General features: G+C 41.5%; 1 protein-coding gene across 1 annotated transcript in view; it reads left to right on the forward strand.

The window, feature by feature from the left end:
• Positions 1-25981, forward strand: part of TMEFF1 (transmembrane protein with EGF like and two follistatin like domains 1) — a 122570-nt gene that overhangs the window by 12149 nt on the left and 84440 nt on the right. Inside the window, exons 2-3 of the mRNA XM_049635345.1 lie at positions 2298-2748; positions 10229-15361. Coding sequence (XP_049491302.1) covers positions 2331-2748; positions 10229-10638 — 828 coding nt within the window. The 5' untranslated portion in view covers positions 2298-2330 and the 3' untranslated portion in view covers positions 10639-15361. Of the gene's footprint in view, positions 1-2297; positions 2749-10228 lie in introns of the transcript that reaches the window.

Below are 25981 nucleotides of genomic sequence, written 5' to 3' on the forward strand. Positions count from 1 at the left end.
GGGTGGGAGAAATGGGAAGATAATAGACAAAGGGTACAAAGTTGCAGTTATGTAGGAAGAATAAGTCTATGACAAAAGTTACTAATACTGTATTGAATACTGGAGATACGGTGAGAGAGTAGATTCCAGGGGCTCTTGGCATACACACAAAAATGGTAGCTATTTTGGGGCACCCGGGCTGGTTCAGTTGTAGAACATGTGACTTTTGATGTCAGGGTTGTTAATGTCAAACCCCATGTTGGGTGTAGGGATTAACTTCAAAAATAAAATCTTGGGGCACCTGGGTGGCTCAGTTAAGTATCCAACTCCTGACTTTGGCTCAGGTCATGATCTCAGGGTTGTGAGATCAAGCCCTGTGTCATGCTCTGCACTGGTTGTGATTCTCTCTCTCCTTCTCTCTCTTTTCCCCTCTCCCCCACTCACTTGCTCTCTTCTCTCCTTCAAAATAAATAAACACTTAAAAATAAATAAATATATAATACATAAGATCTTAAAAAAGGTAACCATGTGAGATGATATGTTAATTAGCTTGTAATTATTTCATTATGTATATGGCTGTCAAAATTTATGTATGTTAAATATCTATTTTTTAACTAAACATAAAAAGGTATGTAGACTTATTCTTAAAAGATAATGGAGAAAATGTATATTTCAAAAATTATAAATAATATATAATTGTAACTAATTATAATATGGAACAAAGACTTTAAAGGAATATGCATAATAAAATGGATGTTTGGTGTGTTCAAAAAAAAAAAAAAAGGATACCAGATTATTAGGACAGTCCAGGTTCTTGACCTCCCAAGGTACCATCTTTGTGATCTTGGGCAGTCCAGTTCACTCGCCCTTAGTTCCTTCACTTGAAAAGAGTGGTAGGGACCCTGAGTGGCTTAGTCAATTAAGTGTCTGACTTTGGGGGCACCTGGGTGGCTCAGTCATTTGGGCATCCAACTTCAGCTGAGGTCATAATCCCGCGGTTCGTGAGTTTGAGCCCCATGTCGGGCTCTGTGCTGACAGCTCAGAGCCTGGAGCTTGCTTCAGATTCTGTCTCCCTCTCTCTCTGCTCCTCCCCCAGTCATGCTCTGTCTCTCTCTTTCTCTCTCAAAAATAAATAAAGCTTAAAAAAAAATTAAAAAGGGGCACCTGGGTGGCTCAGTCGGTTAAGCGTCCGACTTTGGCTCAGGTCATGATCTCACAGTTTGTGAATATGAGCCCCGCATCGCATTGGGCTCTGTGCTGACAGCTCAGAGCCTGGAGCCTGCTTAGGATTCTGTGTCTCCCTCTCTCTCTGCTCCTCCCCCACTCATGCTGTGTCTCTCTCTTTCTCCTTCAAAAATAAATAAAAACATTTAAAAAAAATTAAAAAAACTAAAAAAAAAAGTGTCTGACTTTGGCTCAGGTCAGGCGGCTCACGGTTTGTGAGTTCGAACCCCACATCAGGCTCTCTGCTGTCAGCACAGAGTACGCTTTGGATCTCTGTCTCCCTCTCTCTCTGCCCCTCCCCTGCTTACTCACTCTCTGTCTCTCTGTCTCTCTCCCTCAAAAATAAATAACCATTAAAAAAAATTTTTAAAAAAGGAAAGAAAAAAAGGGTACTGGCCCTTTCACCTCTGAAATTATGTGAATTATTTACATAGGACTGTATACTTAAAAGTGGCCTCAGACCTTAGGGATCGTAGACTCCAAGCCCTCATTTTAAAGGTGAAGAGAAACGGAGGTTCCTATTGGGAGCATGGCCCTATCCAAGGTCACAGATGGAAGTGATGGAAATGTCAGTTCTTTTTCAGGTGATTTCCTGATGATTCTGAAATCTCGATGTTTATATTATCCATTCTATTTGGTTACTCGGTGGCATTTCTTGTTTTCAGCTGTGACAAAACTTTGAGAAAGCTGTTTAGTTGAAAAGCTGCCTAACATGAGTTTGGGGAATGATCAGTTTCCTGATATTGAGCAGAAATGAATTAACAAATTAAGAGTTCTGCCTAGATGGTCAAGCTTGCTTTTCTTTTTTCTTTTCTTTCTTTCTTTTTTTTTTTTTTTTTTGCTGTTACATACAAGATATTCACAAAATGGCCAAGAACTACAACAAAGGACCTACTTGAAAATCTTCTTTGAAGTAAAACCCCACTCCTAGTGAACTTCTGAATGTTTTCCTGAGAGTATCATAATTCAATACTAATGGGAAAGAGAGTACTGTATTTCAGGCAAGGGAATCAAGTCAGGGATTAAGATTAAGTGATTTGCTGACATTTTTATTGCTGGGGTTAGTAATTATTGTTTTGAACTTCCTTTTACAGGATAGCTAGCAGCCAGGAGAAATATAGTGGAAAATGCAAAACAACGAAATTATAAAACCTGCCAAATACTTTTCGGAATTGGAAAAGAGCATCCTGCTTGCTTTGGTAGAAAAGTACAAATATGTGCTGGAATGTAAGAAAAGCGACGCGCGAACTATTGCCCTCAAGCAGCGTACCTGGCAGGCGCTTGCCCATGAATACAACTCTCAGCCAAGTGTGTCACTGCGGGATTTCAAACAGCTGAAGAAGTGCTGGGAGAACATCAAGGCTCGGACCAAGAAGATTATGGCCCATGAGAGGAGAGAGAAGGTGAAACGGAGTGTCAGCCCTCTTCTGAGCACCCACGTCCTAGGGAAGGAGAAGATTGCCAACATGCTGCCAGAGCAGCTCTACTTCCTGCAGAGCCCCCCGGAAGAGGAGCCTGAATACCACCCTGACAGTGCAGCCCAAGGTACTGGTTCTTGAGGCCGGTGTGCGTGTCCTCCCTGGGTACCTGCTGGACTTTGTGATTTTAAAATCTTTAACTTTGAGGCAGTTTAGTAAAGAGAAACTTTCATGTCAAACTTGATTTTCCCAAGTCAAAACCTCCAGATTATATGGAACATTCTAGTCGTGTAGCACATAAAAAACAAAAGGACTTGTTAATATCCTTGTTCTCGCTCTCTCTGAGATCTCTCATCTTTATTCTGAAGAATAGGGAAAAATAAGAGGCTCTAGTCATATAGTTATGAATGAAGGACCCCTGTTGCTTATCTCAGCCTATGTCATATATATTAAAGGGAATTTCTTTGAGAATCTGTATTTATTCACTCAATCTTATTTTTTGCGAAAATGATTGTTTTAGGACCTATTAGGTGCAGAGCACTGCATTAAGTCACTCACAGGCCACATTAAAATAAGTGAACTATTTCAGACTTAAGAATTAAGTAGAAAAGAGTATAGCAAATACCTATTTAACATTCATCTGGGTTAAAAATCAGCCTTCCTACCCATTATAGTATTGTGATGCACAGTTTTGGTTTGTGGTACTCCAGCTACCTTGAGAAATTCTGGGAAAAATTCATTTTAGCTTTTTTTTCATCTTAGATTTAATATACTTTCATTGAAAAAGAAAAATAGGTTATACATAATTCTTAGGGAAGGAAAAGACTGTCATGGAATCGAGGATATTATGATGGTGTGTCATAGCTTGGAAAGGCTATTGAAATGACTCAGCAAGGGGAGGGTGGGAATGCATATAGATAAATTGCTAATAATTCTTGCCTCCTTTAAGATTGAAACGGCCAATTTATATAAAGATTCATTGCAGTTTGCAGAAGACACATCTTGAAGCAGAGGAATATTCCTGGTGAGGCCAGAGGGCTGCTCCAAGGACCCAGCAAGCACTTGTCTAGGAAAGCTGTGATCCTTGGCTTGCAGGATGAGAAATTCACTTATTAGCATCCCCAGAGTAGATTGAGCTCTGAGGCAGTGGTTAATTAAAAGTCACAAGAAACTATCTGAAACCAAGAACGTTATCCACGTAGAGTGAAAAAGATAATAACCAAGTGAATTGAACACATGTTTTTGATTAGCACGTTTTTTCGCCCTGTAGGCAAATCATCCTGGCAAGCTGCATTGTGATCAAAAGTTTGCTGATCATTTACCAAGATTAAGTCCAGGGAACCAGTTGGATGACCATAGTGTCATGAACCTCACGTACCGTTTTCCAGTGTAGAAACCTTATGTGAGTTTTGATTGAGTTCCCAAGCTGGGTATCCCCCAGCAGACAGCATTTATATGGACACGGCCAATTCTCTCTTTCCTCCCTTCCATGTTACTTCTGTGGTGGATGGGGCCCACTGCTAACTGACAGTGTCCATGCTTTGGAGATATCCCTAGCGTTAGCCAGTTACTCTCCATCTTGCTGGCCTCAGAGCCATTCATTCTCTGCAGGCGGTGAGGGGAGTGGGTGCTGAGGGAGGGAGGCAGGTGAATCAGCAGGGCTGCTTGTCAAATAGCTTCATTCCCTGGGAGATGTTGCCGAGGAAGATGCTGATGTAGACCACTTTCAGTTAACTTTGCAGATCTTTGATCTGGATTACTGGGTATTGATTTCATAGGGTTATTCTAAGGGGACAGTCTTATTTCCCCATTTGCAAATTCTAGAGTAGGATCTAGAAAGTTCACTTCAAAAAACCCTTTCTCTTTCTTTTCAGAGGAACTGATGTAAATTCATTTACTCTTAAAACACAACTTCCAGCTTTCCAGCAAGAAGGGAATGAATGTGGATTCTCAGTGTCTTTCTGTAGTGACATTTCTAGAGACTCATTTGTAAAAGGGATTTATTTTAGATTTGAGTGTTTGTAGTTATATGACACAGGAGACTTCTCTTTTTGCTAGTGATTATTAAAGTATAGCCTGTGCTGACTATTCCTGTTTCTGGGTCACACTGTGGAGAACCAGGGTGCTTTGTCAATTGGGGAGTGTGTCCAAAGTAATCTGTTAACACTAGTAGTTAAGGTGCTAGAACTCTCTTTATACATTAAAACAGCCTTGAGGTTACCTTACTCATTTTTTATTTCAAATTACTTTCAAGAAAGAAGAAGAAAGCTATAATTGTCAGTCATCCCTTCAGGGTCTTGGGGGAATAAGTTGAAAACTTGCTGTAGGGTATGGCTTTCATTTTGTTGTATTTCATTTGACATGTGGACTCTGTGGTGTGTGTGTGTGTGTGTGTGTGTGTGTGTGTGTGTGTGTGTGTGTTAGTTTAGTTAGTGTCTCTAACCCTGGGCTGTCCAATACAGTAGTCACAAGCCACAGGAGGCTCTTTAGCACTTGAAACATAGGTAGACTGAATTGAGATATGCTCTAACTATTCACACTGAAATAGAAATGCTGTTTTTAAATTTTATTTATTTAACTTAATTTTTTTATTTTTAGAGAGGGAGAGAGAACACAAGTGGGGGAGAAGGGCAGAGGGAGAGAGAGACAGAGACAGAGACAGAGAGAGAGAATCCCAAGCAGGCTTTATTCTCAGTGTGGAACCTGGTACAGGGCTTGATCCCACGACCCTGGGATCCTGACCTAAGCCAAAATCAAGAGTCGGACACTCAACCAACTGAGCCACCCAAGGCACCCCTCGAGAAGACTTTATACCAAAAAGAGAATGTAAAATATCTTACTAATAATTTATATTTTGATTACATGTCAAATGATAATGCTTTAAATATATTGATAAAAATATGTTATTAAAATAGTTTAATTTTATCTCCTTTTACTTTTTAAAATTTTAAATTACACATGTAGCTAGTATTATATTTCCATTGGACAGTGCTGTTCTAACACCTTACACATTGCCTATTACAGAGTTAGGTGATTAGAGATTTGTGGAAATTCATTGAACAGGATGGAACCTGGCAGAATTCCACTAGAGGCCTCCCTCCAACTATCTCTTGTGCGAGGTGCTTTCAGCTGTGTCATCTTGATCGCCATTCCCTGGATGTTCTTAGCTTTGTCCACGACTTTCTTGAAATGTGCATCTGTATTTGAAGACAGTAGTCTTAAGATTTAACACTAAGGAATGTATTTTCTTATACAAAACAAACAGTATTTTCCCCTTCAATACATTCAAACAATTTGTACCCTATAGATTTATAATATGGCTCATTTGGCTGTGACACCTATCTCCCGTTATCTTGCGGGAACAGGTTTGCAGAACAAAGTAAGGGAGCCAACAAAATGTGCTATAGGGGTGGTCAGGGGGGTAGGATGACTAAACATCAAATACATTTAAGAAAACTAAGCTTTCAAGTACTCAACTATCTTAAGAGAACTTCCACTTAATTTCATATTCTGTTATTTACTGTAAAGCTATATAAGCAAATAATGCAAACATGGGTACACAAAGCTATAATTAAATAATGCAAATGTTTATTAATAAATTCCATTATTATTGGGGTGCCTGGGTGGCTCAGTCAGTTAAGCGTCAGACTTTGGCTCAGGTCATGACCTCACGGTTCGTGAGTTACGGAGCCTGCTTTGGATTCTAGGTCTCCCTGTCTCTGTCCCTCCCCCACCCCTGTTCACACTCTGTCTTTCTCTCTCAAAAAGAAACACTAAAAATAAGCAAATAAATTCCACTACTATCACTTTTTAATCCAATCCCCTTCTTTTGGGGATGGGAACTCCAGTACAGAGACTGAGTTACGTATCCAGTCATGGCACATTAACAATCATTGGTCTGTGAAAAGTCCCTATTTTGTGTTCCTTATGTGTTGATTCCCTTGTCATTTGTCACCATTCATCTCATTTATTCTTTTCTTCTGTCCCCTAATCATAACAATGTGCTCGTGCGTTCTCTCACATATTCTTGAGAGCAGGTGTTGGTGTTTGGTGTACGTTTATTTTATTTTATTATTAAAATTTTTTTTAATGTTTTTATTTTTTTTTGAAAGTATGTGCGTGGGGGAGGGGCAGAGAGAGGGAGACAGAGGATCTGCTGACAGCAGCAAGCCCTACGTGGGGCTCGAACTCAGAAACCATGAGATCATGACCTGAGCCGAAGCCAGATGCTCAATCGACTGAGCCATCCAGGGGCTCCTGTGTGCAAATATTTTAAATTTACATAGATTGAAAATTGTGCTTTAGATAACATTCCTTTTCTTTTCTTTTCTTTTCTTTTTTGTTTTTTTGCTTTTTTCATTTAGAATGTTTTTAAGATCTGTTCCCATAAATTTGTTTCTTTTAGTTGATGCATGACATTCTGTAGTATGCACTCACTGCATCTTATTAATCCATTTTTCTAGTCAGGTCTATTCCCTTTGTTCTACAGGGGAGAAGAGCTGGAGTTTGGCCTGTGCACAGTTTCCTTTCCATCCATTTATTGCCATAGTAGGTATTTTCCTGCTGATATTAAACTTACTCAAATTGCCCAAGTGGAAGAATACCTCCTTGCAGTGTCCTCTGCCCCCAGGAAAGCCCTTAGGCCATCCTATCCATTTTGCACAAGATTGAGTTGTTTTCTATGTTGGGTGGCTTTGTTTTACCTGGGAGACAGATTACATGGTGTGTGTTTTTAGCAGGTTGCCATTCCCAGCATAGTCTTTTTCCTAATAATTAGGAGAAGATTCTCCCCATCTGAACACTAGCTTCCATTCATTGGAGCTAATATTTGTGTGAAAGTTAAGTAACTACTCCATCAGGCTCCTCTAGTTTTAAGCTCCAGCTTCTGCCAGAAGAGGCCTGGATTTTTAAGAGCTTCTGCCTCTTAAGAGGCCTGGATTTTTTTTTAAATATTTATATATTAGTACACATTTAAACTACAAAAGAACAGTTTGAAAGTAGAGTCATTTATTTCTCTGCTCCCAGACATGACCGTACTTGACTTCATGTTCCCAGCTCTATAGAGACAGATTTGGAGATCAAAATTTGGAATATGCACCCATATTCTTAATAATAAAGGGGTTTGTAGTGGATACAACTTGGAGGCAGCATTTTACGATGCATAAGTGGTCAGCTGAGCAAGGAAGGAGGGAGAGGCTGGGCGTTGTAGTGGTTGAGCTTGGATTTTGGAGTCGTGCAGACCTGGATTAGAGTGCTGGCTCTTTTAGCTAGCCAAATGACTTTGGATATGGTATTTGGTTTTCTCTAATAATACCTCCCTCAGAAGGTTGTTTAAGGATTAAATGAGGTGATGCTGCAAAGCACTAGCCTAGTGCCTGGTTAGCTACTCAGAAAATGGTAGCTGCCTTCACCATCATCATCATCAGGCCCCTAAAACTTGGAATCGTTTAGACAAAAATGAACATTTAGAAATGGGAAGAGATGAGCAGCATTGTAAGGGCATGAACTTTAAAGACTTAGAGGAGCATACAGAACTATCTTCTGGAATGGAATCAAAGAAAACAGAGGCCAAAAGTGCCAAAAGATGTCTATGTGTCCAGTCTTCAAAGAAGATACTTTCAGATCTAAGGCTAGATGGGACGCAGATGAGGTAACCTCTTTGCCGTTGTTCACACCCAAGGGATCTTATTCCCAGGGTGAAGCCTTTCCCATTTCCTTGTCCTGTGCCTTGGCTCTACTCAGAACACTGTCCTGTCTACACAGTTGTGCTGTGTTGGGAGGGATGTGACCCACCGCAACCAGTTCATTCCCACACATTTCTGATGTGGCCAGCATCGTCCAGGCCCTGGAATGCGTTCTCCACGAGGATGAATAAGAGACACTTTCTGTCTTCAGAGTATTCAGAGATCGGATGGGGAGGTAGTTAAGCCACCAGTTTTAACAAGTGCTCTGCCAGAGGTACGCTCAGGAGGCAGCAGGAGCATGAAGGAAGGATATCTAATTAAGGCATAGCCCTTGGAGTTGGGAAAGATTCCTAGGGAGATATTTTCATTATCTCTGGATGACACAGAAGTACTTTTAACCTTCTCTTTCAAAAGTGAGACTTCTACCTTCTTTCTCTTTAATCTTAATTAGGGACCAGTTATGGTTGTTACCTAACCCCTTGGAGTGAAATAATCTAAACAGTAGCCATTTTCCTTTTATTAACAGAGTATTACGAGTTAGGTTTCCCCCAGTAGCCATTAACATTCCCGGCATCCCATCTTCTGGAATAATGGAGTGGACGTAATAATGTAATCAACTCTGTTAATAAATTGATATTATTTTTCTCCAAGGAGACAATTCTCATTATTGGGAACATAAAGCTTCCCAAGAAAGCCTTGGAGTCACAGCTGGAAGACTCCATGGGTTAGTGGAGTTAGTGTCTTCCATATTGAAACTCCTTAATTGATAAAATGTCATTGCCCTATAAAAATACTAGTATGAATGTGGCACCAGCAAAACTGGCATCCTTTTGTATCCATAAGCTCTTCTCCCGTGTTCAAAGCTTCAGTCAATAAATATTTACTAGGCATCCTCTATGTACCAAGCAAAATAATTGGTGCCCAAGGATAAAAGAAATGAATAAGGCATGGTCCCAAAGTAATACTAGAACATGGTAAGTGCTATTACAGAGGAGTACTCATAGAGAAAGGAGCGATCTGGGGTTTCGCAGATGCTGAACAAAGTAGGGCTTGTGGGGAGGTTGAAAAGGAGAGTCTGGAATAAGAGTGCATGCTTGAGTGAGTGTGGGGTCCTGGGTGGGGAGTGAAGAGGGATGAATAGTTAGCCCAACTTCAGGCTGAAGGAACAGAGACAGAATTATAAAAAAGAGCATGGCCTTTAAAGAATGTGAAATTTTTGGTACGATTGAAGGGCACCCAGGGTATTTTGGAGTAAGGCGAGAAAAAGGAAGGTCAGAAACCAGATTATGAGGGTTACTAGGCTGCAGTGAAAACTGAGCCAAAAATGGGAACCCCAGAGGAATATTAAGAGGTGAGTTGCAGGTGCAGCAAGAGTCTGAGTCCTGGAAGGAAGCTTGAGAAGGAGCAGTCGGGAGAGGAGGTGTCGAAAACTGAGGAGAGAGCCATGGTGTGGAAGCTAACAGAGGAAAGAGATTTCAGGAAGGATTGTCAAGGGCTAGGGAAAGTGTTCACGGCCGGATGAGAAACTGAGACAGGGAGGTCAAACTGACGGAGAACTTAATCTGAAAACCCACCATTGCGCTCGTACCATGGTGTTCTGCTTATTCGGAGTTGTGCACACTTCGGTTTAGAATTTAGGTCAACAGTTCTTGATAAGCACAGTCTCGGACCACTGTTCCTATAGTTCACAGTTCTAGAAACCACATGACGAAACCCTTTATCATTGCTTCTGGAGGGAACACTGGTTTTGACTTGTGGGTTTTGAAAAGTCAGGTGTGGCAAGAGTACCCATAGACAAAGCAGGCCAAAGCAGACACTGTTTCCGCTACATCCTGTGATGGGGGACCTGTCATTTGGAATAGGATTGATACACTCTCTGCCTGTAAAATCTTTGAACGTATGTTTTCTGCTACTGTTTTTCAGAATCATTTGCTGTTTCAAATAGAGAACTGTGCGATGATGAGAAAGAGTTCATACATTTTCCTGTGTGTGAGGGGACCTCTCAACCTGAACCCTCGTGTTCAGCTGTCAGAATAACAGCCAATAAACACTACAGGAGCAAAACCTCTCAGGAAGGTGCTTTAAAAAAGATGCATGAGGAAGAACACCATCAACAAATGTCCATCTTACAGCTGCAGCTGATACAGATGAATGAGGTGCATGTGGCCAAAATCCAGCAGATAGAGCGGGAGTGTGAGATGGCAGAGGAGGAACACAGGATAAAAATGGAAGTTCTCAATAAAAAGAAGATGTATTGGGAAAGGAAGCTACAAACTTTCACCAAGGAGTGGCCTGTCTCCTCATTTAACCGGCCCTTTCCCAATTCACCCTAAGACTGTGGGGGCGGCTCCCTTGTAACCAATCTGTGTCGGCAAAGAAAGCCTGGAACATGAACTTGCGGTCAGTAACTTGTAACAGAGCTACAACTAGGAAAATTAGAGCGGTAGTAGTCACGTATTTAAGAATACATTCAGGTAAACTGCTGCACCCCATGTACCCCTTCAGTGGCAAAGAAGCTGATCCAGTCTCCTGAAAACTATCACTATGAGTGCTATGATTCTGAATGTAATGTCTCTTAATTAGAATTCATACAAGAACCACGTGTGAGTGTTGTTGTTGTATTTTTTTAATCAGAGGCAAGTGTGACTATAAAGGAGTGTGGCTGATTTTTTTTTTTTTTTAGTAGCGGAACTTTTCTATCCAAGTGAACGCGTTCCCGTTGAAAGTGGCTGAAAGTCCCTGGAGGCCACATGTTTCTCCAGGGGTGATGCTATTGCTCAGAACTCGCTGGAGGTCTTTAGGGAAACCTCCATGAGAGCCTTTTTCCTTCCCCCCACCCCCAGTGTCATTCTTTGAGTGGCTTTTCTGATTTTAAACACCCAACATTTGGAAGGATATTTTCTCATGTGGCTCATGCACTGCCTTTGAAGGCCTTTCCCCAAAGAGGGGTTCCAAATAATGGCTCCAAAAGCAGTAGCTCTGTTGGAACTAAGGATGTAACTGCTTTGAGGGACAAATGTTCATTTAGATTTCTATAACCTATCATGTTTGTTTTATTAAAAGATAAGACTTGCAATTTTATAGTCACACTGTGTATGTTTTTTAAAGGTGCTGCCAACCCCACTGTGCTCATTTTTGCTTTCCCTCTGTAGTTTCCTCCCAACTTTGTGCTACTGAGTTAATGGGTGCCCTGTTTTTAATCATCGGCCACCTAGGGAAAGGCCCTTCCCTCACCATGCTCATGGTGCTAGCTATTAGTAATGCTGTGGAGTTTGCATCACACGGTTAGCATTGGCTTTTTAAGAACCCGTTACCAGCATATTTGGAACTATGGATTGGTAAATGGATATTTTGATTTAGTTGTGAGATAGCTTCTCCTGTAGCCTAGTGTTAAAACCAGTTCTGGGATGTTGGGCACAGCAGTAGCTGGAACAAGAAAAGTAACACGTGTCAAGGCAGGTCAGCAATTTCTGAGCATGAAATTTCAAGGCCACGTGCTGGGGAAAGAAAAGTATGTGTGGCAGAGGCTATGTAGGGGGGTGTAGGGTGAGAAGCCACGGCCTGAATTCTGATCTTGGCTCTGCCTCAAAGTGCTGTGTGACCTGGGGTACCTCCTTTTAATCAGTGCCTGTAATAAAGTAAGGCATTGGTTTAGATAATGTTTAGAATCTTCTGCAACTCCTTGACTGTGGTGTGGTCTGCATAGTCTTGAATGGGTACTGCTAACATCCGAATTGTCCAGAAGGTATGGGTCATCAGGGAACAATTGATTACTGCTTTGGCTCAGCTTCCCGCCTTCCTAAGTTTTGAATTTGGGTCCTGGGGACTGTAAGTTGAGTAAGATAAACATATACTTGTTATTTAATTTACGCACTACATAAAACTTAAATGGATATCAATTTATACTCTGATCTTATTTTAAATATCTTAGAAGCACTGGTTATTTGAAGGAAAGCTATAAAGACTAGATTTGAAAGAAAGGATCCTTTTGTAAGGATTTGTATTCTTAATTTCATGTTTACAAAATGGACCCTTTAGAGAAGACACATCTAGGTAACGTCCCAAGCTTAAATGGTTTATGGAAGACAGAACTTGACATTCTCCATGCCCTCCTACCCGCTCAGGATTAGGGCAGGGAATGGCAGGCCCTCAACACAGATGTGAACAGAGTGAAGTTTCCCTTTGTTTCACCTACTGATCCATCTGGAAATCTTGTTAATATGCAGCTTCTGGAGTGGGGCCTGAGATTTTGCATTTCTTACAAGCTCCCCAGTTTTGCCAGTTCTGCTTGTCTGGTCCCCACACTTCGGCGTAGCAAGGTTTTTTAGAGGACTTTGTGAAGTTTTTACTTATCATCCTCCCCAGACTCTCCCAAATTGGGTTAGGTACACTTTGTGTATAGCAGTGTGCTGGACATTATCCTCTCTCAGAATTTATCACTGAAGCACACAAACAGCAATGCAGAACAACACAAAACATGCTCACACACATAATGAAATTATAAAAACAGAATGAATTCCTAACCAAATAAAGGATAATTAAACCGAAGCCTAAAAGGATAATTAAACCGTGCTCTACTGTTAATGGTATTTATGAGTTTATAACGGTAGTTTTCAACCTTGGCTATGCATAAAAATAGTATTTTATAAATAATTAGTCCCACCTGGTCCCAATCCCAGAGTATTCTGGTTCAGTTGACTTGGGTTGGGGCCTTGTCCTCTACATTTTTCAGAAGGTTTATTGGAGGTTATGATACATCACTGGGATTGAGAACCAGTGGTGTGGAGTTCACAGTTAGTCTCATTTGATCCTTAATCCTGTGAGGTCATGCAGAAGTCAGGAAATGATGCTCAGAGAAGAATCATCTGGTACCAGACCAGTGGCTGGTAGATGGCAAAGCAGAACTTCAGTCCTAGGTCTCTTGACTCCAAAACAGATAGTCCCACCTGCCTGCCCCTATCCCATCCCTCAAAGTTATATCATGGATTTGTTTTATCCTGAGAGTCAGATCACACCTGCAGTGTACTTTGGTGTCTTCATTCATGGGCAGGTGTATGTTCATTTCACCATTGAGCAGTTCCTTACTGAGGTGGATATGCAATAACCAATTCTTGGTAGGTGCTGTAGGGAGTAGACAAATTTTAAGACAGTTCACCATCCCCCACCCTGCCAAATCGTGGACACACCCAGTCGGGGAGGTAAGACTTACACGCAGTTGTCATGTACTCCATTAGTGCATGTCTTCAAGTGCATTTGTAGCTCAGAGGAAATGCCACCTCCTCCGGGAAGGAAGACCTCTTGGGAGAGGTGGTATCTGAGCTGAGTCTTTAGAGTTGGCATTTGGACAGGTGGAGGTTCAGAAAGAAGAGAACCTTTGCTAGATGCAACAGATGGAATCTGTTGAAGATTCAAGATGATGAGACACATAACTGGGAGGCAGTGAGAACATGGTGAATTTCCAAATTGGGCAGCAGCATGAACGCTGTGCTCCAGGAGGAAGATGAGAAGGTGCAACTGAGTTTAGGGAAGACTGGAGTGCAGGAGATGAGGTAGGAGGGTCTTGCCCTGGTCAGGATGAGATGATAGGATCTAGAGGAGGCTGTCATCAGACAGGGAGACCAATGTGAAGGGCACTGCAGAGGTGGAATCAGTCAGGCTTGGCAGTTGATTGCTCTTGTTGGAGAGGAGGGGTGAGGTGTTAAAGCTATGTGCCAGAAAGAACCATGCTGCCGATTGAAATGAAGAAAGGATGCATTTCTGGCTCTGACCCAACCTAGGAGGTGCCGAGAGATGAACTAACATTGTTGCCTCCATGCAGCCTCGAACATGGGATGGGAGGGAGCACCTCTACCCATCTCTGCCGTGGCTGGCCTCTCTTTGCTCTGACTTCTTCTTCCACCTGTCCCTCCGGTGACACTTTAGCCCGGGGTCTTCGTCAGCCCCCTCATTTGGTGCTGCCTCAGCCACCAGTACCTCCAATGCAGGTGGTGGTGCATGTCACCATCACTTACAATGGCTTTGCCCTAGAAAGATCAGAAAAGGTCCTTTCTTTAGTGTCCCACGTTGTATAAAGGGGCATTGGCCGAGAGGGGCTGTTCATGCCCATGTATGCCTATTACAGCCCCTTTATAAAAGTCAAACATGGAATTCTACCCTACTCATCAAAGTTTTAGGGAACGTTTTAGGAATTTTGCAGAGAGAATCTTGAAAGGCATTGACTTTGTTGTTGTTGTTTTGTAGTTGTTGTTGTTGGAAGAAAGAGACTAGAAGAAGAGGCAGCATGGTGGGAGAGTGCATTTGAGTTGTCAACAGCCTCTGCAGTGTCAGGTCAATTACATCAGCACTTGGTTTGGACCAGGGGAGAGGAATGGCTCTGCCTCCTGGGAATGTCAGAAGGACCTGATAATTATATTTGGCAAAGCCACGAGGAATGGCTCTGTAATGTCATTGTGAAGAATTACCCTTTTAATAGCATTTCTGGATGTCTGAGCTTTTCACATGGAGTGACACTTCTTTTCTGCTCTGGCTTTCTTCGTTGGGCTGCCTCCCATGGCTCCTCCTGTTCTTCCTCGCCCTTGCTTGATACCAGTTCGTGTTTTCTGTCTTCCACCTTCCCAGCCCTGTTCCTCCAGCCCCTCCTCCTGTACCCACCATAGCTCCTACTCTCCCCTGTTTTAGAGGTGGAGTCATGTGAGAATGTGTGTGAGGGAAATACTGGCCAAAGGGCAGCACATTCAACATCTGGTGTCAACAAGGAGAAGCGTAGCCTTAGACTAGCCAAACTGAGGACAACCTGCTTCCATGCTGCATCTGCTACTTTTGTGTTGGTGGGACTCAGAAGTCATGGGGCAAGATCACCAGTGATCCGTGACTGCAACAAATTATTTTCCTAATCGTGCCATATATTATGCCCTTCAACACAATTTACTAATCTTTGCCTCCGTTTCTCCATCTGTGAAAGTGGTGTAATACTTATCTACCTCCCTTAAATGTTGTGAAGATTAGTCTATGTTAGTAAAGCACTTTTGAAATAAAGAGTGATGTAAAGCATTTTAACATTATTGTTGTCATTGTGGAATGGATGCCCTCCTGTAGAGAAACTCCTTTATAGGGGAAGTACCCAGGTGCACTATGGTTCAGGAACACCCAGTGTAGAAAACTTACATAAAGTTACAAGAGTGAGATTATTTTCTTTGTGAAAAATTTCAACATGACATTTCCTAAAACAGCCCTTTGGTGCATTTAGAATGAGGTTCAATTTATAGAAGGGTGATTTAAGTAAATTTTTTAAAGAACATACCTATTGAACCTCCATAACCCACTGTAACTGTCAGGATTGCAAGCTGACTGTTACCCCAACAGTGCAGTTTATCATCATTAGGTGGAAAACTTATATTCCTACATTATCCAGATACCCAGATTCTGTGTGAGGGTTCCCTCACTGTTGCCACTCATTGGAATGGACAGAATGGTGATCCACTACTTCTGAATGAGAGGATCAGAAGCTCTAGTTCTGCTTGCAAGATGCCTTGACAGCACTGCCACTGTGTGTGTGTGTGTGTGTGTGTGTGTGTGTGCGCACGCGCATGTGTGTGTAAGATTAACCTGTACCTTTAGTAAAGGGCTCAGGGCGGGAGGTTCTCCATCCATAAATATGGGCTTCCTTCTCCTGGTGAGTGCCAAGAGATTTAATTGGGTTCTGTTCTGAGTTTTCTTTTTGTGGGTTTATTGAGGTGGGGGGGGAGATTCCAAACCCTGTTACTTAAGAGATAGGTTACTTTTGATAAAAAGAATGCTTGTTAATAGAGAAAGTACTGTAAGTAGCAGAAGTCAGTAGAAGTAGAAGGTGTCAGGTTTTGTCCCATTCTTCTGGTTCAGCTTCCAGAGTAACCAAGAAGGAAATTCAGTGGTTGTTGCTCTGCTGGTGAAATACATATGGATCTAGATTCTTATCCTTGAGTATTTTGTTTGTTTGTTTGTTTAAGTTTCTTTATTTTGAGAAAGAGAAAGAAAGCACAAGCACTCGTGTGGAAAAGGGGGAGAGAGGGAGAGAGAGAACACCAATGACATGGGGTTCGAACTCACGAATCGTGAGAGCATGTCCTGAACTGAAATCAAGAGTCACCAAGCTACCCAGGCACTCTTAATTTTTTTTAACATTTATTTATTTTTGAGAGAGACAGCATGAGCAGGGGATGGGCAGAGAGAAAGGGAGACACAGAATCTGAAGCAGGCTCCAGGCTCTGAGCTGTCAGTACAGAGCCTGAGGTGAGGCTCGAACCCATGAACCCCAAGATCATGACCTGAACTGAAGTCGGATATTCAACCAACTGAGCCACCCAGGCGCCCCTCTTATACTTGAATCTCGAAGAGTGTCTTTGGATGGGCTAGTATTAGATCTTTTGTAGGATTGGAGGGTGGTTACTTCACACTTAACCACTGAGAAGTCTAGGGAGTAGCAGGGCAGAAGCTATTCAGGGGAAGCTCTTCTCAGTGTGATAGCAGAAGTACAAGAGGACAAGCCCAACTGTAGAAGCATTTTTATTTCAAATTTTGGTGTTAAATCTGCTAATATTTCCTTGGCCAGAGCAAGTCATATGGCTGGGCGCAAAGTCAAGCAGAGGGAAGTAGAGTCCTCCTAAGAAGGTGAAGTGAAGAGGTGAATATTTTGAACAATAATTTAATCTACCACAGTATCACAAGTGGGAAGGGAACCAGTGGAATACCAGACTTGAGACCATATAATAAAGAACAGAGAATCTAAGAGGAAATGCTTCCCTGTTTTTCATCTTCTACTGAGGCACTCCTTCCTTACTTCTTTCACTCCTCTTTCTCCTGGAGGAGAGCTTTTAAAGTAGTAATGATAATAGATAATAGGGATGTTGGATTAAATGAGTAATATGTATTTAGTTCTATGCATTTAGAACAGAGCCTGGCACATAATAAACACTAAGTTTTAGCCATTTTTTTCTCTCAAGTTTATATGGCTTCTAAATGGGGCCAGACAGATTTAAACCCAAGTGGCCTGGCTCTGGAGCTTATGCTTTTAAGAATCATAATACACATGGGGCACCTGGCTGGCTTAGTCAGTAAGGCATGCGACTCTTGATCTCAGGGTTGTGAGTTTGAGTCCCATATTGAGTGCAGAGATTACTTAAAAACAAAAAACAAAGACAAGCAAACAGACAAAAAAAGGATCATAATACACCGCCTTGCTATTCAGAGCCCTAGTTCAAATCTTAGTTTTGCAAAGAACATGACCTTCTGAATATTAGACCATCATCTGTATAATATCTATTTCCCAAGATTGCTATAATGAGACTACAAATATGGAAGAGCCATATAAACTATAAAAAAGAGTCCATAAAAGTCTCTTCTGATATTCTGTGTTACAAGAGAATCCGGGACTTTCTTCTAACGTCACAAAACTTCATCTTAATCTCTCCTTCCAGCCTCCCCACTCTGACACTTCCTGAGTACATTCATCAGTCTCTCCATTTCAGAGCCTGGCTCTGTGAAATTACTTCCATTGATCCTTCTACCAGGAGTGCTGTCGGCCTCTCCATAACCCCTTCCCATCACCTATGCTGCTGAAGTGTCACCCATTCTTCAAAGTCAAGTGACACCAGGACACACTCCTGGAACCTGGGCTCTGGTCCCAGGTTTGCTAATAACTCATCATGTGAGTGAGGGCAAGTTACTAGGTCTTTCTTGATATTAATTTCCTTATTTGTAAAATAAGGCTGTTGGGGGAGAGAATCTCTAAATTCCCTTCCCCTGTTCTAATTAGTCTCATTCTCAAGGTAAACTAATCTTTTCAATTTACTGCATGTAACCCAAGTTTTCAATTTAGCATCTCTTTAAAAGATTATGTGCACATAAATGGAATTCAAATACTGCATCCAAGTGGATCAGCCCCAAGGTTGAAAGCTCCACTTGTAAAAGTTATTGATGTTAGGATAATGACTGTACTTGAATTGTTTCTAAAGCAATCTAAGTACAGTCAGTGCAAGAACTTCTATATAATGGGCACAAAAGGGTTGCTGCTTCCCAAAATGTAATTTTCCCAACAAAATGCAATTGGGTACTCTTTCCTTTAGCTATTTCAAACTGGCCAATGCTATAGATTATAGAATAGTTTTATTTTACAAATTGCCCTGTTCTAAGGCAATAATATGTACATTTTTATATATGCTTTGAAATTCTTATCAGTTGGTTTCAGTAGATGACATCTGTTGTAAAATCAGCGCTGTCTGAAATCTACTTAGAATGAAAGGAAGGGAGTTAGCATTTATTGAACATCTTCTGTGGGTTCTAGGCATGTATGTGTATCATTTAATTCTTTTTTTAAATCTCATTTAATGCTTAAAATACTCTGCAGGAGTAGGTAATATCACCTATATTTTAAAGATAATGAAATGGAAGATTAGAGAGGTTAAGTGACTTGTTCAGTATCACATATCTGAACTGTATGCTTAAAAATTGTTAAAATGGTAAATTTTATGTCACTATAAGAAAAAAAAAATCACATACCTGGTAAATAGCTTAACTAGATTTAGATACCAACTCAGTTTGCTTTGATTGTCCGTTTACAGCATGTGAGAAGATAAGCAACTTTGGTTATGTTTATCGAATATCTTCCACCACTGAGGCCCCAGAAACAAAGAGAAGCTGCAAGAAGAGCTAAATGAGGTTAAGGGTGTCAGCAACAGCAAAGCTAGTAGCTCGATTCTGTCTGACAACAAGCGGAGAATCAGGACTAAGACGAAGAAGAGAGGTCACTGATCAGTTTTGCCATGTAGATTAGTGTTTCTCAAACAGTGTGCATGGGAGTCACCTGAGCATCTTGTTGAAATTGCAGATTCTGGTCCAGTAAATCTGGGGTGGAGCCAGATTTTGCATTCCTAACAAGCTCCCAAGGTGCTGGTGATGTTGCTGATCCACGAACCAAACATTGAGTCCAAGGATTTTAGATCACGGTAACCTCCATGGCAGTGAAGTGTGGTTTTCAGATCCCTCTCACCAGAGAAAGTGAGGGTGCTTTCACAAAGCAAATTCTGGGCCCAACCCAGACCTCCTGAATCAGAATCCCTGAAGGCCGGACTGGAAATCCACACTTTTTTTTTTTTTTTAATAAATTTTTTAAATGTTTATTTATTTTTGAGAGAGAGAGCGCAAGCAGGGGAGAGGCAGAGAGAGGGAGACCCAGAATCCCAAATAGGCTCCAGGCTCTAAACTGTCAGCACAGAGCCTGACACGGGGCTCAAACTCACAAACTGTGAGATCATAACCCGAGCTGAAGTCGGCCGCTCAACTGAGCCACCCAGATGCCCCTATACTTTTTTTTTTTTTAAGTTTATTCACTTATTTAAGAAGGGGGGGCTCAGAGAGAGGGAGAGACAAAATCCCAAGCAGGCTCCGTGCTGTTAGCCCAGAGCCCAGCTCAGGGCTCAAACCCATGAACCATAAGGTGAGATCATGGCCTGAGCCCAGATCAAGAGTCGGACACTTACCTGACTGAGCCACTCAGGTGCCCCTGTAGATCTACACTTTTAACAAGCTTTCCAGTTGCTTGTTAGGTATAATACAGTTCTGGAACCACTGCTAATAGGACATCAGCATGGCATGATAATAAAAATCACTTCACTTGTATACTCCTTTCCAGTTGATAAAGCCTTTTCACATTCTGTTTCTCCTGTACCTACAGCAAGATGATGAAGGCAATACCATTAGCCCCACTTTGCTGACAGAGAATCTAACATCTCCTGTGGTTAAGTGCTGGACTCAAAGGTCTTCTGACTCCTAGGAAAGTGTTCTTTTTATTATTTTGTGGCTCTCTCTCCCACTTTACCATATCTTCACTTATACTCCTACACAAATTAGAAGTTCTTTTATGTCTAAAAAGCTTTGCAGAGCAATTTTCTTGCTATGATGCTTTTAAAGATTTCAGTCTAATTTAATTTAGCACATTAAGAAGCACAGTTTATGCTTATAAGCATAAAGCTACCCAAGGTCATGGCAAAAAAAAAAATGTTTGATGAAGAAATAGACTGCATTGAGTATTTTAAAATCTTTTTTTTTTTTTACCCTCCACCTAGATTTACCAATTGTTAATGGCTTTTCTCTCTCTCAAGCACTTGAAAGCTGCAGATATTATGACACTTTGCCCCTAAATTCTTCAGCATGCATGCACTAAGAACATGTTCCTACATTACCATGATCCCATTATCACACCTAAGAAAACTGATATTAACTCAATAATATCATCTATGTGTAATCTACATTCAAATTTCTCAAGTTGCCTTAAGAATGTCTTTTATTGCTATTGATTTTCTCAGATTCAATCAAGGCTTATTGCATTTGGTTGGTTTTGTCTTTTTAGTCTATTTTAATGTAGAACAAACCTCTCTTCTCTCCTTTTTTGTTTTTCATGACATTACATTTAAAGTCCAGGCCTTGTCAATGTGCCCCACATGCTGGATTTATTTGATTTCTTCCTCATGATTAGATTTGATTCAGGTTAAACCTCTTTGGCAAGACTAGCATGTATATTATGTTACATTCTTTAAAAAAAATTTTTTTTCTTAATGTTTTTTATTTATTTTTGAGACAGAGAGAGACAGAGCATGAGCGGGGAAGGGGCAGAGAGAGAGGGAGACACAGAATCCGAAACAGGCTCCAGGCTCTGAGCCGTCAGCACAGAGCCCGATGTGGGGCTCGAACTCACAGACTGTGAGATCATGACCTGAGCCAAAGTCAGACGCTCAACCGACTGAGCCACCCAGGCGCCCCTATTATGTTATATTCTCATTACATAACGTGGGGAGTCACATTGGTGAGGCTAAATTTGATCACCTGGTGAAGGCACTGTCTGCTAATTCTCTTCATTATAAAGTTGTGTTTTTCACTCATATGTAATAAGTTATCTGTGGGGTGATACTTTAAGACTCTGAATATTCTGTCCCCAACAAACTTCCACCCAATGGTTTTAGCATCCATCAATGATCATCACTCTGATGTTATTTCATGGGGATTACAAAATCATTATTAAATTAGTCTTGACTATTTGCTAGCATTCATATGGAAAGAAGGTATGCCAGATCTGAGAAAAATCTGAATTTAGTTCAGAAAGCAAAGGGTCCCCTTTGCCCCTTCTTAAGAAGCTGTCTCCCTTAAGGGCGCCTGGGTGGCTCAGTTGGTTAAGTGTCTGACCTTGGCTTAGGTCATGATCTCATGGTTCATGAGTTCAAGCCCTACATTGGGCTCTGTGCTGACAGCTTGGAGCCTGGAACCCGCTTCAGATTCAGTGTCTCTGCCTCTGTCTCTCTCTCTGCCTCTCCCCTGCTTGTGCTCTGTCCTCAAAAATGAATAATCGTTAAAAAAAAGAAAAAGAAGCTATCTCCCTTAGAACTCCTCTGCTGGAGGTGAGTAGGAAGAGGGGTAGGTTTTTCCTCTCCCCCCACCCATGTTAATAAGTGCACACCTGAGATAAAAGGCTCCTAACTTCCTTTTCCTAAGCACTCCTGCTTCTGGGTACCTTTCTGGTCTGTGCCTCTGGTGCTGTGGATCTCTCCTGAGCTGTGCTGGGAAAATCATGTTTTCTTTCCCCTTAACATCAATGACCACTCTTCTCAAATCTGACCCCATGTTTCTCTGTAGTAAAGCAGTAATCTGGCTAAGAGAGAGGGCTAGGTACCTGATTTGAAGTGGTGTCTAGTACATACATTGCATGTTTTAGGTCAGTTTTTTTAAAAAAAGGAACTTTGCATAAAAGATAGGGAGAATGAGATTGTCCACATCAATGATGGTTGATGAAGACTGGGGTAGAAAGGCTAAGGAGGGAGTTTATGGGATTACAGTGGGGCCAAAGCTGCCTTCACTTGCCTTTTGATCCAGCCACTTCCCCCACCCACCATGCCCACTCCACCCCTATTTCCCTTTCTTGTCAGAGAACATCAAAGCCAGGATCCAGGAATTTCTTCGATATCTCAATACCATATGTGTAATACCCACATGAGTCAGCCTCCATTCTATCTTCCCTCTTGTTACAAAGAAAGTGTCTTCTCTCAAGTCAATCCCTCCATCTGTGCTTTGAATTCCACCCCTTCCTGTCTTCTCAAGTATCTTGAAATTATCCTTATCCCACTACTGGTTATCCTTCATCCTGTTTGTATACTCAACTCCCCCCACCCCACTGGATCTTTATCATCATTATTTAAATACTGTACAGTCTCATCTCTTAAAAAGTCCCTCTTCTACCTACAGTCACCTTCTCTTCACAGCCAAGCTGTTTAAACGTTCTTCTCCACTTATTACGTTCTTTTCCACTTATTACTCATGTCTTAACATGCTCTAATCTGGATTCTGCCCCTACCACTTTACTGATGGCTTTTGCTAAAATCACTGATGACTTCAAGTGGATATAGCCATTGGACACTATTCAGGACTCGTCTGCTTGATCTTTCAGCAACATTTGACTAGTTGACCACGTCCTGCTTCTTGAAATACCTTTTGGTCACTATGACATTGTTCTTTCCTCATTTTCCTCCTAATTTTCTGGCAATTCTTTCCTAGTCCCCTCCATTGGAGTTCCTCAGGGCTTCAGCCTAGGCCCTCTTCTCATTTTGTAGAATCTCCTACACTTTCAAGTCATCACATCCATTTCCATGACTTCAATTAATTGATCCTTTGATGACTCCCACACTCTATGCCCAGTGTAAATCTCTTAAGAACACCAGACTTATAAATCCAACTGCTACTGATGACTTGATACAGATACCTCACTGGCCCCTCAGACTCAGTGTGCCTACAGCTGAACTCATCATCCTCTCTCCAAACCTGCTTCATCTCTGAAAATGGCTATTTTAGTGAATGCCACTGAAGGTAGGGCTAACCCTGGCTTGACACTTTCTCTCCATCAGCCCCTATATATCTAGTTAGTCACCAGATTCTGTTGATTCCCCCCTCCCTTAATCTAATTCATTTACTTGTCCACATCTTCTCTAGTCCAAGCTACCATCATCACTTACCACTGCAATAGCTCTCCCATGGTTTTCTTGGGTACACTGTGCCTTTCCAATCCACTCTGTACACTGCAGCCCAAGTGATTTTTTCAACAGCATCACTGAGATATAATTAACATACTTTACAGTTCATGCCTTTAACCAAGTAATCTTTTAAAAACAAATCTGAGCAGGCTATTTCCTGTTTATCATCTTAGGATGGAGTTTGAATCCTTATCCTGGTTTAAAAGGCCCTGTGTGATCTGGCCTGTGCTTCCTGAAGTCTCCAACTTCATTCTTTTTTTTTTTTTTCAACTTCATTCTTTATGTCATTCACCTCCTCACTTTCTGAAACTTTGGCCACAGCTGTCTTCTCTGTTTTTAACCTTGCCATATTCTTTCATTTTTTTATGTCAAACTTTCTTCATGGAATACTGTTCTCTTTCTACCTCCTTCTAACTCTTCATCAGTCTTCCAGCCTTAGCTTAAATGTCACTTCTCTGGAGAAGTTTTCCTTGATACTCTTAGCCCCTGGTATGTAAGGGGTCCCTGTCTGATGCTTTCACACATACTTTGCAAAACCCTTCACAATTGTAATGGATTGTTTAAAGTCTGACTCCCTATTGGACTCTAGGACAGGGACTGTGTCTATCTTGTTCACTTGTGCATCTTCAGTGCCTAACACTGGCACATAACAAACACTGTTGGATGGATGTCGGATGAATGGCACTACTGTCACCACTCTCCATACCCTACCGTGACCCCTGCTCCCACTGTTGTTGAAACCACCACTACCAGAGCTGCCCTGAGTCTTATTATGATTGTTCTCTGTTGAGAGAAACAGCTCCAGCATGCAGTGTTTGTTTCACCTTTATAACTTCCTTAATTAGGAACCCAGACTAAGTGCCGAGTCTAACTGTATTGACCCTGATGTTGAGTCCTAAGGCCATCAGACTGTAGGAAATAATTTTCAACTTAGAACCAAAGGAGGAGAATTAAAAAACGGCTGACTCAATTTAAGCTCACATGTACTGATGATTTGCTATATATGGTGATGTGTGCATGGATACACACATGTACATGTGCATGTACAAACACAGAGCCCAGCTGTTACACTTAGATTTGCATACATACACCCTCTCAGAGAGGCAACCTGATATATACTCATTCCCTACATATGTACACAGAGAGTAAAATGGCATATGCTTGGCACTTTTGCATATGTACAGAGGCAAGCTGATATACTCATTACATATGTACACACACAGGCAAATGACATATGTTCCATACATATGTATACATACAGAGGCAAGCTGACATACTTAAATACACATAGTGGCAAAATGTAGTTATTTAACTCCACTGGGCTCACTTTAATTCCTCCACGTAGTTAGCTCCTTGCTTTCTCTCTTTTTCATGATTCTTAGCTCAGTGGATGCCATTCTCAAGTTCCCAGACTCTTGGCTGTAACCTCGTGTCCTTCCCTTTGACCCACCTGGCTATTTGTCACCACTTTCCTCCTCCTTGTTTGGCTGCCTCCGCCAGTCAGGAGGCTACCCTCCTGCAGGTCTCTCCGGCAACCAGCCAGCTCATATGAACTGTTTTGACTGCTGACTTTATCTCTTTTGAGTTTTTTTTTTTAGACCATAGGCTTTCGAGTCAGACAGACCTTGATTTCAGCATCAGTCCTGCTGACCGCTCACTGTGTAACCTCAGGCAAATGATTTAACCTCTCCAAATCTCAGTTTTCTCATCTACAGAATGAGGATAATAATATCACCTTCCCCATTAGGTTTTTGGAAACATTATATTAGATAATACACATGAAGCTCTTAGCCTAGTATATAAATGCAGTTAACGGCTACTGCCACTAATAAGAACTATCACTTATTATGTGCTTACTTTGCCACGACTACTCCTAGCCAATTATTTATTGAGTACTTACAATGTACTAAGCATGAATCTAAGCATTTTGCCCATACAAACCCATTTTCTTCTTAAAACAACACTGTGAGGCAGATAGAAGTTTGATTTCCACGCTACAGATTATGCAACTGAGGCATAGAGAAGTTCAATAACTTGCCCAAGGTCATAGAGGTAGCAAGTGGCAGAGTTAAGATGCAAAACTAGATGGTTTGGTTCCAGAGCTTACAGTCTTAATTACGATGCTATACCTCTTACTACCATTTATGTGTGATTGTCAGAGAAGCTATTTCTTTGGTACAATCCTTTATGAGTTAAACCCTGGGAGAAATTTCTGAATTGCAGCTGAAAATTTCCATTTGCTGAAAGATGAGGAAAAATCTTAATTCTGTATTCAGGGCAATACTGCACAACTGAACGACAAGAAGACCTGCAGGAGAAACCCAGAGATGCCGCCTCCGTCTCCCTACCCACTCACAGAGACTGTTTGGGTGAGAAGCCTTTCAAATTGACAGAATTATAGTGGTGAAGCCTGTTCTCCAGGCGGAGTGAGGCTACTTCTCTGGATTCCCATAGCACTTTTTTGTTCAGATATCTGTAACCCTTGCCTCCTTGGCTTCTGCCCATCTATGTAATTGAGGACCATTAAGGGGATGTGGGTAACAATCATAGTGCTTTCAACTGGAGTTGTAATTACAAGCAGTGTAATCACATTACTGTAATCCCTGCATGATCACAAGAAGCCCCAACG

This window comes from Panthera uncia, chromosome D4 (assembly GCF_023721935.1).
Source record: "Panthera uncia isolate 11264 chromosome D4, Puncia_PCG_1.0, whole genome shotgun sequence".
Classification (NCBI taxonomy): Eukaryota; Metazoa; Chordata; class Mammalia; order Carnivora; family Felidae; genus Panthera; species Panthera uncia.